The following is a 17,819-nucleotide window of genomic DNA, read 5'->3' on the forward strand; positions in this document are numbered from 1 at the left end:
CTATCCCTGGCCTCGCTCAATGAGTTAAGGATTTGGCATCGCCGTGAGGTGTGGTGTAGATCAAAGATGTGGCTCGGACCTGGCATTGCTGTGGCTGTGGTGTAAGCCTGCAGCTGCAGTTCCAATTCAACCCCTAGCCTGGGAACCTCCATATGCAGTGGGTACGGCCCTAAACACACACACACAAAAGAAAAAGAAGAAGAAAAAAAAATCTACGTTGGGTTAATGTTTTCCTGGTGCCTCCTTTTCTAGCTGTTCATTTTCAACTCGTTTCTGTTGCTTTGCTTTAAGTGTATTTCTTATAGATAAATATCTGTTCTTTACTTTTTTTTCACACAATCTCATAGTCTGTGTCTTTTAATGTTGGTTTGGTCCGTTTACACCTGTTGTGATTATTGGTGTACTTGGACTTACTTCTGTCCTTGCATTTTCTCCTTCTTCTTAACCGTGTCTTTCCTTTTCTGCTTTCTTTCTCCTTTCTCCTTCTGTTAGATTGGTTCACTTTGCTTCTCTATGTTTGCTTCTTCTGGCTTGGAACTTAGGTACTCTATTTCTTTTATTAAAGAGGTAGCCACCTGGCACGGCTGTGGCTGTGGCGTTGGTTGGCAGCTGCAGCTCTGATTTGACCCCTAGCCTGAGAGCATCCATATGCTGCGGATGCGGCCCTTTAAAAAATAAGGGGAGGGGGGAGGAACAACAGAAGTTTATTTTCTCACACTTCCTGGAGGCTGGAAGTCCAAGGTCGATGTGTTGCAGAGTGTTGCAGAGCTGGTTTCTCCTGAGACCCCTTCCCTTGGCTTTTGCTTGGCAGTCCTCTCCCTCCGTCTTCACCTCACCTTCCCGCTGTGTGTGTCTGCACCTTAACCTCCTCTTTGTACAAGGACACGGTCATGTGGGGTTACAGTCCAGTCTACTGGCCGAATTTTAACTCAGTTACCTCTTTAAAGACCCCATCTCCAACTACGGTTCCATTCTGAGGGTTAGGACCTCACATGCGTCCGGGACGACACAGTTCTCCTGAGAACCACCCCTCCTCCTCCACCCCCTCGGTGCCCTAGCCCTCTCTCTACCCTCTCCAGCCTCCCTCCCTCCACTTCCCTCCTCCTCCTTTCCCTCCCTCCCCTCTTCCCCCCACTTGGCATCTTTTGACTGCGGCTTGCCACCTCCACCCGTCATGCCCATTAAATGATCCTGTGCTTCTCCACCGTGATTACTGAGCGAAGCCCTGTGCAGACGGAGCTCTAAGCAATAGGCCCCACCTTTAAGACTCTTCAGGTCTTAGAGCTCTTGCTGTGGTGCAGTGGGTTAAGAATCCGACTGCAGCACCTTGGTCGCTGCAGAGGTGCAGGCTTGATCCCTAGCCCAGCACAGTGGGTTAAAGAACCCAGCATTGCCGCAGCTGTGGTGTAGCTCACAGCTGCAGCTCAGATTCAATCCCTGGCCTGGGAACTTCCATATTCCACGGGTGCAGCATAGAAAAATAAAAATCGGAGTTCCTGTCGTGGCTCAGTGGTTAATGAATCCAATTAGGAACCATGAGGTGGTGGGTTCGGTCCCTGGCCTTGCTCAGTGGGTTAAGGATCCGGCGTTGCCATGAGCTGTGGTGTAGTTTGCAGATGCAGCTCAGATCCTGCGTTGCTGTGGCTCTGGCCTAGGCTGGCAGCTACAGCTCCGATTAGACCCCTAGCCTGGGAACCTCCATATGCCTCGGGAGCAGCCCTAGAAAAGGCACAAAGACAAAAAATATAAATATATAACAAAATAAAAAAATAAAAATAAAACAGGGAGTTCTCTGATGGCCTCACAGGTTGAGGCTCCTGTGTTCTCACCGCTGTGGCTCTGGCTGCTGCTGTGTGGCATAGGTTTGATCCCTGACCCAGGAATTCCTACATACTGCCTGGGTGGCAAAAAAGAAAAAACAATTTTTTTTAATCAAAAAAAATGAGAGAACCTGAAATAAATGTTGCAAGTCTCATTTTAAAAAAATAAAAATAAATAAACAACTTTTAAAATCTCGTTGGAAGGATGAGACTCACATAGGAAAGGATCAATAACGACAGAGTCCAGATGCCTAGAATCAGGTGCACGGTTCTAGCAGCAGCGTGTGTCCGACCAGAGCAGAGAGGTGACCGTGAGCCAGGGCCATCGGAGCCACCTTCTGGGATAAGTGGGACCAAGACTGAGCACTGAAAGGAGAGGCAGCCTCAGGGCGGGGGCGGGGGGCGGAAATAGGCCACCCCGGGCAGGGGGAATGGTGTGAGCTGAGACCAAGCGTGGGGACGTGCTGTGAGTTTGGTCGCACTGACCGCTGTCAGAGTGCCATGTGGAGGAGACTGGGCACGACGCTGTGGGTGATGGACACTCTGCAGCGTCCCTTCCAGGACACGGAGGTGAAAGGCTATGGGGACTCTGAGAAAGGGCCACACCGTGGAGGAAGTAGATAAGCCCAGCCATTTGGATGGTAGCCAAAGGTTGGGAATCAAATGAGTTATTAGGATAAAGTTTATATATTTCACTCTGTCACTCAGCTGTCTGAGGCTCCAGTGACCCTGGGGGAGGTGAGGGGACTGTTGTCACGTATACAACCAGGGGACATGGCAGAGCGGCAGATGGACAAGACTCGGGACTGGTGCTCAGGAGACCTGCACTCTGGACCAGCTCTGACTCCAAACAGCTGTGTGACCTTGCGCAAGTCACTTGCCCACTCTGGGCCACATGTTCTGTGTTGGAATGTGGGAAGATAAGGGCTTGATCAGAGGTTTTCCGAAGATGTGTAACTGGAGCACCGATAGTAAAGCAGATGAAAGTGGAGTGTCCGTTGTTCAACTCCACCTACAGTGGAATCCAGGAGATGAGCCAAAAAGTCATGGGGGGTAAAAGCCGAGTCTAAGTTCTCTGCAAGGTGAAGTTTTTGTGACAAAAACTTCCAGGACTCCCAGACCACACTCCTGGTCTCCCTAGAGGGGGCTGATAATCTCAGGTCCATTTGTTGGTTTTCAACTGAGCACCCACCTTGAAGCATTCTTAGCTTTACATAAAAATCCTCTACTGCCCAGGAGTTCCTGTTATGGCTCAGTGGTTAATGAACCCGACTAGGAACCATGAGGTTGCTGGTTGATCCCTGGCCTCGCTCAGTGGGTTAAGGATCCGGCGTTGCCATGAACTGTGGTGTGGGTCCCAGATGCAGCTCAGATCTGGCGTTGCTGTGGCTCTGGCGTAGGCCGGCGGCAACAGCTCCGATTGGACCCCTAGTCTGGGAACCTCCACCATATGCCGTGGGTGCGGCCCTAAAAAGACAAAAGGCCAAAAAAAAAAAAAAAATTTTTTTTTTTAAATCCACTATTGCCTAATCATATATAACTTACTCTTATTTATTTTGGTCCAAAAGCACTTAAGAGGCCCTGACTATGGACAAGAACTTTTACTAATTACCCTAAAGATACAAAAAGAAATTGGGCACAGTAGGCTTTTTGCAAATTCAGGCCACTAAATAGGCCTCACACCCTTTCTCTCTTTTTTTGCTTTGTTTGTCTGGTTGGTTGGTTAGGGGTTTTTTTATGGGTTTTTTTTTTTTTTTGGTCCTTTTAGGGCCTCGCCCGCAGCATATGGAGGTTCCCAGGCTAGGGGTCCAATTGGAGCTACAGCTGCCAGCCTACACCACAGCCACAGCAACATGGGATCCCAGCCACATCTGTGACCTACACCACATTTCATGGCAACGGCGGATCCTTAACCCACTGCATGAGGCCAGGGATCGAACCCATGTCCTCATGGATACTAGTCACATTCATTACCACTGAGCCACAAAGGGAACCCCTTCACACTCTTTTGTTTTTTTTTTTTTTTTTTGGTCTTTTTAGGCCGAACCTGCAGCACATGGGTTCCCAGGCTGCAGGTTGAATCAGAGCTATAGCTGCTGCCTACACCACAGCCACAGCAACACCAGATCCAAGCCAAGTCTGTGACCTACACCACAACTCAGGTCACTGCTGGATCCTTAATCCACTGAGCGAGGCCAGGGATTGAACCTGCATCCTCATGAATGCTAGTCAGAATTGTTTCCACTGAGCCACGACAGGAACTCCCACACTCTTTTAGTATTAGGTCCTTTTCATCTTAAAGTTGAAAGCGTCTCCCCTCTGTTTTACAGTCGTTTTTCACGTACCCTCCCGTTTTCCCTACTCCACCCCACCTCTCGCCGGCACTGGTGAGAAGAGGAGTGAAGGGATTAGAATCTTAAATTCAGTGAACTTTGGTACTTGTCATTGATAATTAAAAGTATGCCAAGACTGATAGGCTGAGAGGAATGCATTAAAAACAGCATTTAGAGGAGTTCCCGTCATGGCTCAGTGGTTAATGAATCCAACCAGGAACCACGAGGCTGCGGGTTCGATCCCTGGCCTCACTCAGTGGGTTAAGGATCCCTCATTGCCGTGAGCTGTGGTGTAGGTCGAAGACGCAGCTTGGATCCTGTGTTGCTGTGGCTCTGGTGTAGGCCGGTGGCTACAATTCTGATTGGACCACTACCCTGGGAACCTCCACATGTCACGGGAGCGGCCCTAGAAAAGGTGAAAAGACAAAACAAAAACAAAACCAGCCTTTAGATGGATGGAGTTCCTGCCATGGTCCGATGGGATCAGTGGCATGTCTGGTGCAGTGGGATGCAGCTTCCACTCCTGGGCCGGCACAGTGGGTTCAGGCTCTAGCATTGATGCAGCTGTGGCAAGAGTGGCATCTGGGGTTTGGATCTGACCCCTGGCCCAGGAACTTCATATGCCCCTGGGCGGCCAGAAATAAAAGGCTTTCTGGGTTTGGGTGAGGCGTGTTCAGGGGAGCTGCGTGGCTCCCTCACCCCATCACACTCCCATGTTGTCCTTGTTTTCTGTGATCTAACGGACTGGCAGTTTGGGGTGAGTAGATGCAAACTCTAACATTTAGAATGGATGAGCCATGAGACTCTACTGTACTGTGCAGGGAACTATATCTAATCTCTTGGGTTAGAACATGATCAAAGCTAATATACGAAAAAGAAGTACATGACTGGGTCACTTTGCTGTACAGCAGAAATTGACACAACATTATAAATCAACTATACTTTAATAAAAAGATAATTTAAAAAATTGGGGAGCTCCCTTTCTTTGCTCCCTAACCCAACTGGGATCCATGAGGATTCAGGTTCGATCCCTGGCCTCGCTCAGTGGGTTAAGGATCCCACATTGCCATGAGCTGTGGTGTAGGTTGCAGACACGGTTCAGATCCTGCATGGCTGTGGCTGTGGCTGTGATGGAGGCCAGCAGCAGTAGCTCCAAATCAACCCCCAGCCTGGGAATGTCTATATGCCGAGGATGCAGCCCTAATACAAACAAAGAAAACAACCAAAAAATTAGCGTCACCTTTGCCCGTCCTTAACCCAGTAAATCTATTCTGTCTCCCTCTTTCACTACCCTAGGAAAAAAGAGGAAGATTTGCAGACCTGTTGGATGCTAAATATTTACGGACCACATTGCAGATCTGGGTCATATGGTAAGAATTGGAATGATTTCAAAACTAGGTTGAAATACACAAGCATTTTCAGTGGGAGAGAGCCCACTGAATAAATCCCTTCTGAGTGAGTACTCTGGGGAGCAAACACAAGGTGGACCCCAGCAGTGCCTTCTCTTTCTGCCAAAGGATGTAGGGAAAATACCGACAAAAAAGAGAGAAGGAAAAAATTCCTAATCATCTACAGTGCGTATATTTGATTTTTCATCCGAGCCTATGAGTTCTTGTTCTAACCTTTTGTAACCTTTGGCCTCTTCCTTCATCACATTCCAGGAACTGATCCTTTGAGGTCACTGATTAGCCAATTCAAAGAGAGAGATTTACTGGTCCTCTCTGAGCAAGCAGGACCTCGAGTAAGCAAAGATTGTCTAAGTGGGGGACACAAAAAGTATGAATGATAAAGGAGAGGATTGGTGAGTCCACCTGCAAAAAAGTAGGAACTCTGAGTCCTGAGACTTCATGAAGCGCTTGAAGTGTAAGCCACCAACCGAGAGAAGAAATTGCCTATATATATATATATATATACCCAACAATATCTATGGGTTATATGTGTTATTAATATATATTACTATTATATATTTATATATTTTTTCAACAAGATACACAGCCCAGTGGAGAAATAGGCAAGAGACTTAACCAAAAATGTGTATAAGATAAATGTATGAAAACATCTCAACCCTAAAGTCACTGGGGAAATGCAAATTAAAACCAAGTGAGATACCATGACCCATCCACCTGAATGGCTAAAATTCGAAAGACTGACTATGTCAAATACTGGGAAGGATGTAAATAATGGGAACTTCCAGACGCTGCTGACTGGAGTTCAAATAGTACAACCACTTGGGAAGAGTGTTTAGAGGTTTCTCTTACAGTTGGAAATGTGCATTGCCTACAGCTTGGCAATCTCTTTTTTTTCTTTTGCTTTTTTGCTTTTTTTTAATGGAAGTACACAGGCTAGGGGTCAAATCGGAGCTGCAGCTGCCAGCCTATACCACAGCCACAGCAATACCAGATCCAACCCATGTCTGTGACCTAAATCAATGCCAGATCCTTAACCCACTGAGAGAGGCCAGGGATTGAACCTGCATCCTCATGGATATCAGTCAGATTGGTTTCTGCTGCACCACAACCGGAATTCCCTGGCTTGGCAATTTCACTTCTAGATTTATACCCAACAGAAAGGAATAATAACATAAAATAGCATTATTTTATTTGTAACATCTCCAAACTACAAACATCCCACATGCCTATCCACAGTACAATGGGTAAATTGTATTATATTCATACAGTAAAGCACTATAGCATAATGGAAATGAGAAAACTAGGGCTCTGAACTCAACATGGTGGAATCTTACAAATATAATGTGCAAAGAAAGTCAGACACAGAGTTCCCATCATGGCGAAGTGGTTAACGAATCCGACTAGGAACCATGAGGTTGTGGGTTCAATCCCTGGCCTCCCTCAGTGGGTTAAGGATCTGGCATTGTGGTGAGCTGTGGTGTAGGTTGCAGACGTGGCTTGGATCTCGTGTTGCTGTGGCTGTGGCTGTGGCTGTGGCCGGAGGCTACAGCTCCAATTAGACCCCTAGCCTGGGATCCTCCATATGCCGCGGGAGTGGCCCAAGAAACGGCAAAAAGACAAAAAAAAAAAAAAAGTCAGACACATGGAGCACATATTATGTGATTGCATTTGCACAAAGACACACAGCAGTAAAAACTACTCTGTGGCCTTTGAATCCTGGAACGTGGTTGTCTACCTGCCTTTCCCAGATATAGTCACTCAAAAGAGGCTGGTGTGTCTCCTCTAGAGACTTTTTAATTTTTAAAATACTCTTAATATTTGGAAATTAGACAAAAACTGTAGAGCTGCTTTCATAACAGGGGACGATAAGACGATTCTTTTCTTTTCGGCTATTTCACGACGACAGTTTGCAGGTGCACATGCAGGAAGGTTCACACCGTGATGGACTCTGAGGTGCTCCTGGCTCCGGTCTGACCATCACTAATATCACCTGCATTCGCTTCAGCTGCCTTTCTCCCGTGCGGAGGTTTTTCCAGGCAAGCCCTCGACGTCCTGCCCTTTCAGCCGCAGGTCCTTCATTAAGAGCCTCCACTGCTTGAGGGCGTTTTCTTAGGTGATTCCAATCCTGGAGTCACGCCAACGAGATGCAGCCTCCTCGAGTTCCCATCAACCAGAGCGCAGCTCTTCTGTGGCTTCCCCCGATTGGGAAATCAACTTGGCTTCTACCGCCCCTTCTGGAAAACTGAGAGGGCCTTCTGGGGGGCTGATATCATTCTTTCTCTTGACTTTGATCGATGACCTTGTCTGTATATTATGTGTATATCTCGATTTAAAAAAATCTACGTAAGAGTTGACGGGAAAAAAATAGGAAGAAAATACAAAAGCAAAGACCCTTCCGCGGTGCCGCACAGCCTGCTAAAGATGCTACATAGGCAGAATTCTAAAGAGGGGCCCGGACTTCCCAACTCCTGGTGATTTGGGCCAGCACTCATTTGAATGCAGATGTGAAGCAACTGTGTGGGTGTAGTTGGGGTTACCAGCCTTAACAGGGGAAGGGCAGCCTGGATCAGGCAGGTGGGTCCAGTTTCCTCCCGTGTGTCTTTAAACGGAGAGGCAGTTCTCCAGCTGGGATCGGAGCGGCAGCGGAAGAGAAAGCAGAGGGAGGCAGCAGGCGAGGGTCCGGGCACAAGGGCTCGCGGGCTGTGGCCGGCTTGGTAGACCGGAAACGAGGGGAGCTGCCCATGGCTAGCAAGCAAAGGAGCTGAGTTCTGCAGCCCAGAGCAGCTGGATTCCGCCAACCTGCTGCATGGACCTCGAGATGGTTTTTTCCCCAGAAGGCCAGCAGCCTCACCTTCACTTTCCCCTCGGTCTCGTGAGACTCTGAGCAGAGAAAGTTGCCAGACCCACAGAACTGCTGAGCTCCGGAGCTGTGAGATGCTAAGTGTATGTTGCGTTAAGCTCTACGTTTGTGCTGATTTGTGACAGCAGGTGTAGAAGACAAATCAAACCGTTTGCCGAGTCTCGGCTCCTATTTTTGGCCCCAAGCAGGCCAGTGAGTCCAGAGAGGATGTGTTGGGCACAAGATAGGGACTTTAGTCGGAAAGCCAGCAGACCAAGAAGATGGTGGACTCAAGTCCTAAAGGATCTTCTTAAACTCAGAATAGAATGCAGGCTGCTCTGATGCTGAAGGGAGAGGAGAAGCCAGGGGGTTCAAGATGAAAGGGCAAAGGTGGGCACCAGGCTTCTTGGAGCCACTTGACCTTCAGGAGAAGCAGAGCGCCCCTTCTGCTTGCTCACAAGCCTGGATCCCAAAACTCCTGCAAAACTTCACGCCGTTAGCAGTTGTTTTCACTGTACGTTCTTATCTCTGCTTATTAGCAAGGTTTCTAGGCTAAAAGCAGACTTATCTGCAACAAGTGGCAGCTGTGACTAATCCCAGAGCATGGGATGGGAAGGTTCTTCAAGGAACTGGATGAGCTATTTGGGCAAAAGGGACATTTCTCTATGTAACTCTTGGTGTGCAGGACAAAAGTCATAGAATATTTAAGCTCAAGAGTGGGGGAGGCAGGTTCAACATGGCATTGCTCCTGGTCTTTCTCTGTTACAAAATGCCTTCCTGGCCTGAGGGAGCCTCCACCCTCTAGTCCCATCCTGCTTTTTCTGGCATATCCATTCCCCACAGTGTGGCCGTCTGTGAGGGCTACTGCCCAGGCTCCGCCTGAAATGGGACCCCACTTCCCCCTCCCCTCCTTTTTTTTTTGCTTTTAAGACCACACCTGCGGCATATGGAAGTTCCTAGGCTAGGGGTCATATCAAAGCTACAGCCCCCAGCCTATGCCACAGCGTAGCAATACCAGATCCCAGCCACGTCTGTGACCTACACCATAGCTCACAGCAAAGTCGGATCCCTAATCCACTGGGCGAGGCCAGGGATCGAACCCACAACCTCATGATTCCTATTTGGATTCGTTTCTGCTGCACCATGATGGGAACTCCTCCTCTCCCTTCTATACACCGTGCCTTCCGTCCAGAACGCCCTCCCCACCCCCCGTGCTGCTACCCGACCCCCCTTCAAGCCTGGAGACGGCCTTTGCTCATGTCCATCTTTGCTCACTTCCAGGCTGGGCATCTCATTCGCCTACTACGGCGTCATCCTGGCCAGCGCCGAGCTGCTAGAGCGGGACCTGGTCTGCGGCTCAAGGTCCGAGTCTGAGGTGGTGGTGACCGAGGGCATCTCGGAGGAGAGCCAGAGCCCCTGCCACTGCCACATGTTTGCCCCCTCCGACTACCAAACCATGATCATCAGCACCATTGGCGAAATTGCTCGTAAGTGTCTCTGTGTTGGGTGGCTCTCTGTTTTAGGGTGGGGGACGTGCAGCGGGGAGCCTTGCAGAAGAGTGACCTGTCACACACTCGGCTCCTGCCTGGTGGAACTGAACAATCCCCAAATTACACCGATGTGTCTCCAGGGTGGATGGGTGTGGGAAGACGTCTGGAGTAGAGCTTTGAATTTGGGCATCTTATCAATTCCTAGATGGATTTCCCCCGCATGGTGACATCTCTGAAATAGGGATGTGTCTTACAACGCCTTCTTAGACTTCAGTTGGCAGCAGCATTTCTGTTTTATTTATTTATTTATTTATTTATTATTGTTTGTTTGTTTATGGCCACATCTGTGGCATACGGGAGCTCCCAGGCTTAGAGGTCAAATCGGAGCCACAGCTACCGGCCTACACCGCAGCCACAACAATGCCAGATCCAAGCTGCATCTGTGACCTACACCACAGCTCACAGCAACACCAGATCCTTAACCCACTGAGCGAGGCCAGGGATTGCACCCGCATCCTCATGGATCCTAGTTGGGTTCACCAACGATGAGCCATGATGGGGACTCCTTTCTGTTTTAATAGACATAAAATAATGGTACTTAAAAAACACATGGCACCTTGAATTTGATGAAAAAAAGTACAAAACATTAAAATGTAGGTCTAGTATGTTGGCAGTTTACAATAAACCAACACACTGTGATAAGCATCCTGGACATAAAATATCCTTCATGGACACCAGTGCTTGTCCCTCTCGGGCCCACATGGGAGAAGCATGTTGAAGGAGTCACGAGGTTTGTGACGACGTGACTGGGTCTTGGCTGGAGTACACCTGAGGTTGGAATTAAGATGCTTCCTTCTGCAATGACAAGGGAGAATTCATGCCAGTCTTGATAAATGCCATATACCTTCAAGGTTCTGAAAATCGTCTCTGTCCTTTTTCTTTTTCTTTTTTTTTTTCTTTCCTAGTGAATCCTTTAAATATCCTGGGCATTAATTTCCTGGGAAGACGGCTGAGCCTTTCCATTACCATGGGATGTACAGCTTTATTCTTCCTTCTCCTCAATATTTGCACTTCAAGGTATTTTCTTTCCTTCTTTTTTGCTTTTTTTTTCTTTTAGGGCTGAACCCACAGCATATGGAGGTCCCCAGGCTAGGGGTTGAATTGGCACTGCAGCTGCCGGCCTACACCACAGCCGCGGCAATGCCAGATCCGAGCCACATCTGTGACCCACGTCACAGCTCACAGCAACACCAGATCCTTAACCCACTGGGTGAGGCCAGGGATCGAACCCGCATCATCATGTATGCTGGTTGGGTTCATTACTGCTGAGCCACAACAGGAACTCCCAAGCTATTTTCTTTCTGGTTGCTTTGAAACAATCTAGTTGTGTGCAGAGATTTTAAAATGAGGTCTCCAGGAGTTCCCGTCGTGGCTCAGTGGTTAACGAATCTGACTAGGAACCATGAGGTTGTGGGTTCGATCTCTGGCCTCACTCAGTGGGTTAAGGATCCGGTGTTGCCGTAAGCTATGGTGTAGACCAGCAGATATAGCTCTGATTAGACCCTTAGCCTGGGAACCTCCATATCCTGTGGCAACAGCCCTAGAAAAGGGGAAAAAAAAAATTAAAATGAGGTCTCCAGACCCATGGCATTCAGTGGAGGTTGGGGCCAAGTCCCTGCACCAGGAGGTAGACAACGGGCTGCTCCGTTTGACTAGAAGCAATCAAGCCCAAGCCACCCCGCCTCCCCCACCCCTCTTCCTCCTCCCAGGTCATGGGTACCAATGTGGGGATACTCAGTTTGCTCACGAACACATGATGCAAAGCTTCCTGCAGAATGGGGACTCTGGGTGTGACCAAATTACCTGCACCATTGTCAAGATAGTGGTGTAGATAGCATACCTGTAAGTAGGAATCAAACACTTCGTGAGGCTAGAGTGGCGTCAGGTATAATACACATCACTTGCTCTGCCAGCCGTCTATACCATTTTCCAGGGGTGGTAACAGAGATGGGCTCAGCTGAGGGGCTGGGCTGGAGCCGGGCAAGTGGCAGGAACAGGATTGAAGGTTTGAGTCAGGCTCTTGCCTGGGGACCCTGCCGTCAAGCCAGCCGGGAGGCGGCACCTCCCTTGGGGCCTGGTCTCCATGGGGATGTATTGGCGTCGCGGATGCCCTTGGGTCAGGGCCCCCGGAAGGCGCACCCTGCCGCCGGTGGTAACTCTCACTTCCGGTTCCCCAGTGCTGGCCTCATCGGCTTCCTCTTCATGCTGAGGGCTTTGGTGGCAGCCAACTTCAACACCATCTACATCTACACCGCGGAGGTCAGTGTGGGGGAGGGGGGCACGGGGGGCCGCTCCGCCCTGGATGCGTGGTCTTGCATGGAGAGCGCACCCATGGCCTCCACCGACTTTCCATGACGTTCTGCAAACATCCTATTGAAATGACGCCACAAGGTTTATCTGAGGATCAGTCTTCTCAGGGTTACGTGAGATGCTGCCTCCCGGGCTTCAGTCCTCCTTTTGCCCCAAATACAACATACCTCTCAAAAAATTTTTTATTTGACATAGTCTTTCTCCTGCCCCATGGAGTCTAGTGAAAGCCAGTCTCTGAAAAGAAAAATAGATCCTGCTGCCTTTCTTACCAAACCACATCCATGTAAAAAACAACTCAGTAAAACAATAAATAAATAAAATAAATAAGAAAATAAAAAACTACCTAGTGCCCTTCTTCCAGAAGAAATAGGGCCTGGTAACTCTCTGTTGCTGAAAAAACATTAAACACCCTATTTTTCCCTTTTTTTTTTGGTCTTTTGTTGTTGTTGTTGTTGCTATTTCTTGGGCCGCTCCCGCAGCATATGGAGGTTCCCAGGCTAGGGGTCGAATCAGAGCTGTAGCCAGCGGCCTACGCCAGAGCCACAGCAACGCGGGATCCGAGCCGCGTCTGCAACCTACACCACAGCTCACGGCAACGCCGGACCATTAACCCACTGAGCAAGGGCAGGGATCGAACCCGCAACCTCATGGTTCCTAGTCGGATTCGTTAACCACTGCGCCACGACGGGAACTCCATATTTTTCCCTTTTTGAAACTAGAATGTGTTCTTCACCTTGATCCTTTTGAAGGATCACATCTCACTGCATCTGTTTTTTTTGTTGTTGTTGTATGTAGCTTAAATTCGAATATAGTAGTAATTTATTTTAAATGTATTGAATTATTACACCGACTTCGTAATCTACTGATGGAGTGGGGGACCTCCTCACAAACCCCTACTTTAAAGAGCGAATAGTCCCATAAATAGACAATATCTGAATAGGAAACTTAGCATTTTAACTGGCTTTGTCTTTCTTTGAGCTAGAGAAAGTTGTACTCTGGGGACTGATAAAGCTGCATACATCTTCATTTCAGGAAAGGTAGAAGTCTGCTCAGAACACAGATACAGCATGTCAAAACCATTAAATCCAGTGGAGAAAAATAGGAAGTTAGGACACAAGGACGCATTTGACACCTACATAATGTTTCATGTAGTTCCGTTAACAAGATCTTCTATAATTATCATGAATTTATGAACTTAAGAGCCTGTGTGCAATATGGTAGGCCTCTAATGTTACGTTTGGAATATTCAGTTTAGCATATTTTGGAATGTGTTTATTTAAAGGGTCGTTTCTAAGTACTTTTCCCTGATACTTACTGGTTTTTTTTTTTTTTTTTAAATCAAGATGTGTACCCGAAGGTGATTGTCTTCTATTATCTCAACTCCCAAAATTGTCCAAAAGTGAACACAAAACTATTAGAGCAAAGATATCACTAATCTATCTGAACCCATTGTTTTCAATAGCCAGCAGCCTCATTTTCCAGAAAAAGATAGAAGCTCTGTAAAAAGGCACCCCACCCCTAAACCTTCTCTTATAAATACAGTGGCCTCAGCAGTGTCTCTGAGCCAGAAAAGCATCTTGTTTTTGCATTTGACATATGGTGGCTGACACAGTGTGGCCAAGAAAAGAGGCCACATACTGTGCTTTGGTGAATCAATTAAAAACTGATCAATATTACACAGCAGAAAGAGAAATTTTTCCAAAATTAAGAAATTCTTTTATATTCTCCTATAATCTTTTCTTTCTTTTCTTTTGCCTTTTAGTGCCTCACGTATAGCCTATGGAAGTTCCCAGGCTAGGGGTTGAATTTGAGCTGCACCTGCTGGCCTATGCTACAGCCACAGCAATGCAGGATCCAAGCCAAGTCTGTGACCTACACCTCAGCTCACCACAACACCAGATCCTTAACCCACTGAGAAGGGCCAGGGATTGAACATGCATCCTCATGGATACTGGTCGGGTTCGTTTCCCCTGAGCCACAGCAGGAATTTCCTCTTCCTATAATCTCTCTCTCTTTTTTTTTTTTTGGTCTCTTTCCCTATAATTTTATTTCTAAAATAATATATACTTCTTTAATAAGAATTCTGCATCAAGAAAGTAGAGATTAATGAGGTTTTACTATAAATGCAAGAAAGTTGCTGCGAGAAAGTAGACCATGCCCTAAAATTTTGCAATGCAATCCTGGTGAATGGCATAGTATGTATCTGGCACTCTGGTCAGTTTCTTTTCACTGTATCTATATTAAAGCTTTGGTTGGATTGTTATTATTTGGGAAGTGTCTCCTTTCCATTCAGTAGGACCACCTTTATACATGTATAGCTTTAAAGGGGAACACTTCTGTCTCATTCCAACACTTTTCTAAAAGTGACATTTGGAATATTCAGTTAAACACATATAGTTTGGTATTTGCTCACTTAAAGGGTAATTTCTAAGCTTTTTTTTTTTTTTTTTTTGCTTTTTAGGGTCGCGCTTGCGGCATATGGAAGTTCCCAGGCTAGATAGAGGTCAAATCGGAACTGCAGCTGGCGGCCTACACCACAGCCACAGCCACACTGATCCCTGACCCATTGAGCGAGGCCAGGGATCAAACCCACATCCTCATGGATACTAGTCGGATTCCTTCCTGCTGCACCACAATGGGAACTCCCCTGAGCATTTTTATCCTCCTGATACTGTTGAAAGTTGGGTACCTGAGCAAATGAACAAATCTACTGTATATTCTTTACATCTGTATGGAATATTTGGCGTCTTACATATACCAAAGCCTGACCTGGGGAAGGAAGGGCAGAGGACTTGGGAAGGAAGGGGCCCAAACTGACTGAAGCCCTGTGTGCTCCTCCTTCCAGGTCTACCCCACGACGATGCGCGCTTTGGGGATGGGGACCAGCGGCTCCCTGTGTCGCATTGGTGCAATGGTGGCGCCATTTATATCCCAGGTACAGCCCATGGGTCTCTGTAGGGAGGCTGTGTCTCACAAAGGTGGGGAAAGAGGGACCTGGATCCCTTCAGGTTAAGTGTTTATCAAGGGTTTTTTGACTTAATGAGTTGCCTTGAGATACTGTTTTCCCATTGTCTGCCCACTGTGGGTAGGAAGAGAGGCGAAATCAAGGCTTCCAGGCTTCCCGTGAGTCATGAGCATGTATTGCATTGCATGCAGGCTTTGGATTTTGCTGGGCGTTGCTGGGGAAGGATGCAGAAGACATGTGTGACACAAGAAGCTTGGGCAGTTGAATAACAGTGGGCTCCAACCCTGACAGTGTCAAGGGTGCAGTTGAAAAACAGAGCACAGGGAGTTCCCACTGTGGCACAGTGGAAATGAATCCGACTAGTATCCATGAGGATGCAGGCTCAATCCCTGGCCTCGCTCAGTGGGTTAAGGGTCCGGTGTTGCCCTGAGCTGCGATGTAGGTCGCAGACGTGGCTCACATCTAGCGTTGCTGTGGCTGTGGCGCAGGCCAGCAGCTACAGCTCCGATTCCACCTCTAGCCTGGGAACTTCCATGCCAAGCATGTGGTCCTAAAAAGTGGAAAAAGAAAAGGAAAAACAGCACAAAAGTGCAGGGAGGCTGAACCAGGGTAGCGGGAGGTGGCCCTGGGCAGGGTAAGTCCAGCGCTCAGGCAAAGCAGGCTCAGGCTGGGAAAAAACCCTGCAGTGACCTGGACTGTTGGATGGGCCTTGTTCCAGGAGAGAAATGGAGGCAGACAGGGCAGCCTGCACGGCTGTGGTTCTACAGAGGCCAAACAGCTTGCCCTGCTGTGCTGCTCATTCTTTTCTGGCCCCAGGAAGTGAAAGTCCAGCTGAGCTGCCTGCAGCTAAAAAGACAGGAGTGAGGCGGGGCCCTGGGTGGGCCTGATCCAGGCAGTGAGAGATGACAGGGACCCAGGCCCTGTCCTCCTCACGTCTGTCTGGGGCCTCTGGTCAACCCTCTGCCTCTTTGAGCATTCGGGCTTTAGTCCCTGAACACCAGGGTGCTAAGCTTGCCCACATGCATGCCTGTCCCCCAGATTCCAGACACAGCTCCTTCGATCCCGCCACCAGAAGACACCCGTGCTCTCTCTGCATCCCACTGGCCACGTCTGCTTGGTTGTTCATCCTTGAGCCAAAGCCGTTGTGGCCACGAGTCAGGCTTATGTCACACATGCATCTGGGGTGGGGCAGTTTTCAGAGACGGGGTGGACGTGGGCCGAGCAGACTGTAACGTGTATTTCCTGTGATTTAACAGGGGATCTTGTTACTCTCTTCTTAAAACGATTTTGGGAATATTTTACCAACTCTTCTTAATTAAAAAGGAGGACAGTTTGGGCTTCACAGGTTTGCTTTTCACAGTCTTTTTGTACTTACTATTTCACCATGTTCAGAAAAGAACATAATGGCCCAAAACACCAGTAAAATATTAATCTGTTTCTGGATGATCAGACCAAGGTATAGTTTCTTTTTCTTTCTCTCTCTCTTTCTTTTTTTTTTTTTTTTTTTTTTACCTTTTCAGGGCTGCACCTGATTACTCTATGCCTGGCCTTGTTCCAGTTCTTTTTATTTGGAGCAATAAATGACTCAGGCCAGGTTCCAGTGGAGTGCTGGAGCTGGCCGGCACTGGCTTCTGAAAGCTGATGGTTAAATTTTCAGGATGTTATTTTGCAAGCTAGTTTGAAATTTAGCATGGTGATAGTATTTACCCCATGGCCACAGGCAAATGCCACCATGAGGATTTTTGAGGGGGACAGCCTGCGGTTAAACATTCTGCAGCAGACGAGGTTCCTGTTCACGAGAGGCTTCCTTTCCACTTGAGCACTTGACAAACAGGACAGCTGGCCCAGGGTCCCGGAGATGGGAAGAGATCGGTGTGTTCTCAGAATAGAAAATAGTTGTGGTGAGCAAAAGGCAGAGAAGCAGAGGGAGAAGGTACATCTTTAAGGCACACTGAAGGCTTTGGATTCTTTTCTCAGGAGTGGGAAGTAGCTGAAGGGATTTTAAGCGGTGATCAGCTTTGCATTTGTCTGTCTGTCTGTCTATCCATCCATCCCATCCATCCTGTCTGTCTGTCTGTCTATCTATCTATGCATCTATGCATCTATCATCTTTTTAGAGCCCCACCCCTGACATATGGAGGTTCCCAGGCTAGGGGTCGAATCAGAGATGTAGCCGCCGGCCTACACCACAGCCACAGCCACGCCAGATCCAAGCCGTGTCTGCCACCTACACTGCAACTCACAACAACGCCAGATCCTTAACCCACTGAGCAGAAACAGGAGTTCCTGTTGTGGGTCATTGGTAGTGAACCCAACTGGTATCCATGAGGACGCAGGTTCGATCCCTGACCCTGCTCAATGGTTTAAGGAACTGGCGTTGCCATGAGCTGTGGTGTAGGTCGCAGATGCAGCTCGGATCCCTCCTGACTGGGCTTTTCAAAGGGAGAAGAGAGAAGACGGTGGGGAGGGTATCCTTAGAAAAAAGGAAGCAAAAACCTGCAGAAAGTGGGAGGAAGAGGGTGGTCCCTATGAAACTCAGTCAGGGCCCTTAACCCCAGGTGCTGACTGGGACGGAAGTAAATTATCTGGCGGC

General features: G+C 48.1%; 1 protein-coding gene across 4 annotated transcripts in view; it reads left to right on the plus strand.

Annotated features, from left to right (window-relative positions):
• SVOPL (SVOP like) overlaps positions 1–17,819 on the plus strand; it is a 74,593-nt gene that overhangs the window by 27,947 nt on the left and 28,827 nt on the right. For all 4 annotated transcript variants that reach the window (XM_047763330.1, XM_047763329.1, XM_047763331.1 and 1 more), the window contains 5 exons: positions 5,450–5,523; positions 9,683–9,888; positions 10,857–10,968; positions 12,129–12,210; positions 15,107–15,196. In XM_047763330.1, the coding sequence (XP_047619286.1) occupies positions 5,450–5,523; positions 9,683–9,888; positions 10,857–10,968; positions 12,129–12,210; positions 15,107–15,196 (564 nt within the window). The remainder of the gene's footprint in view (positions 1–5,449; positions 5,524–9,682; positions 9,889–10,856; positions 10,969–12,128; positions 12,211–15,106; positions 15,197–17,819) is intronic.

This window comes from Phacochoerus africanus, chromosome 16 (assembly GCF_016906955.1).
Source record: "Phacochoerus africanus isolate WHEZ1 chromosome 16, ROS_Pafr_v1, whole genome shotgun sequence".
Classification (NCBI taxonomy): Eukaryota; Metazoa; Chordata; class Mammalia; order Artiodactyla; family Suidae; genus Phacochoerus; species Phacochoerus africanus.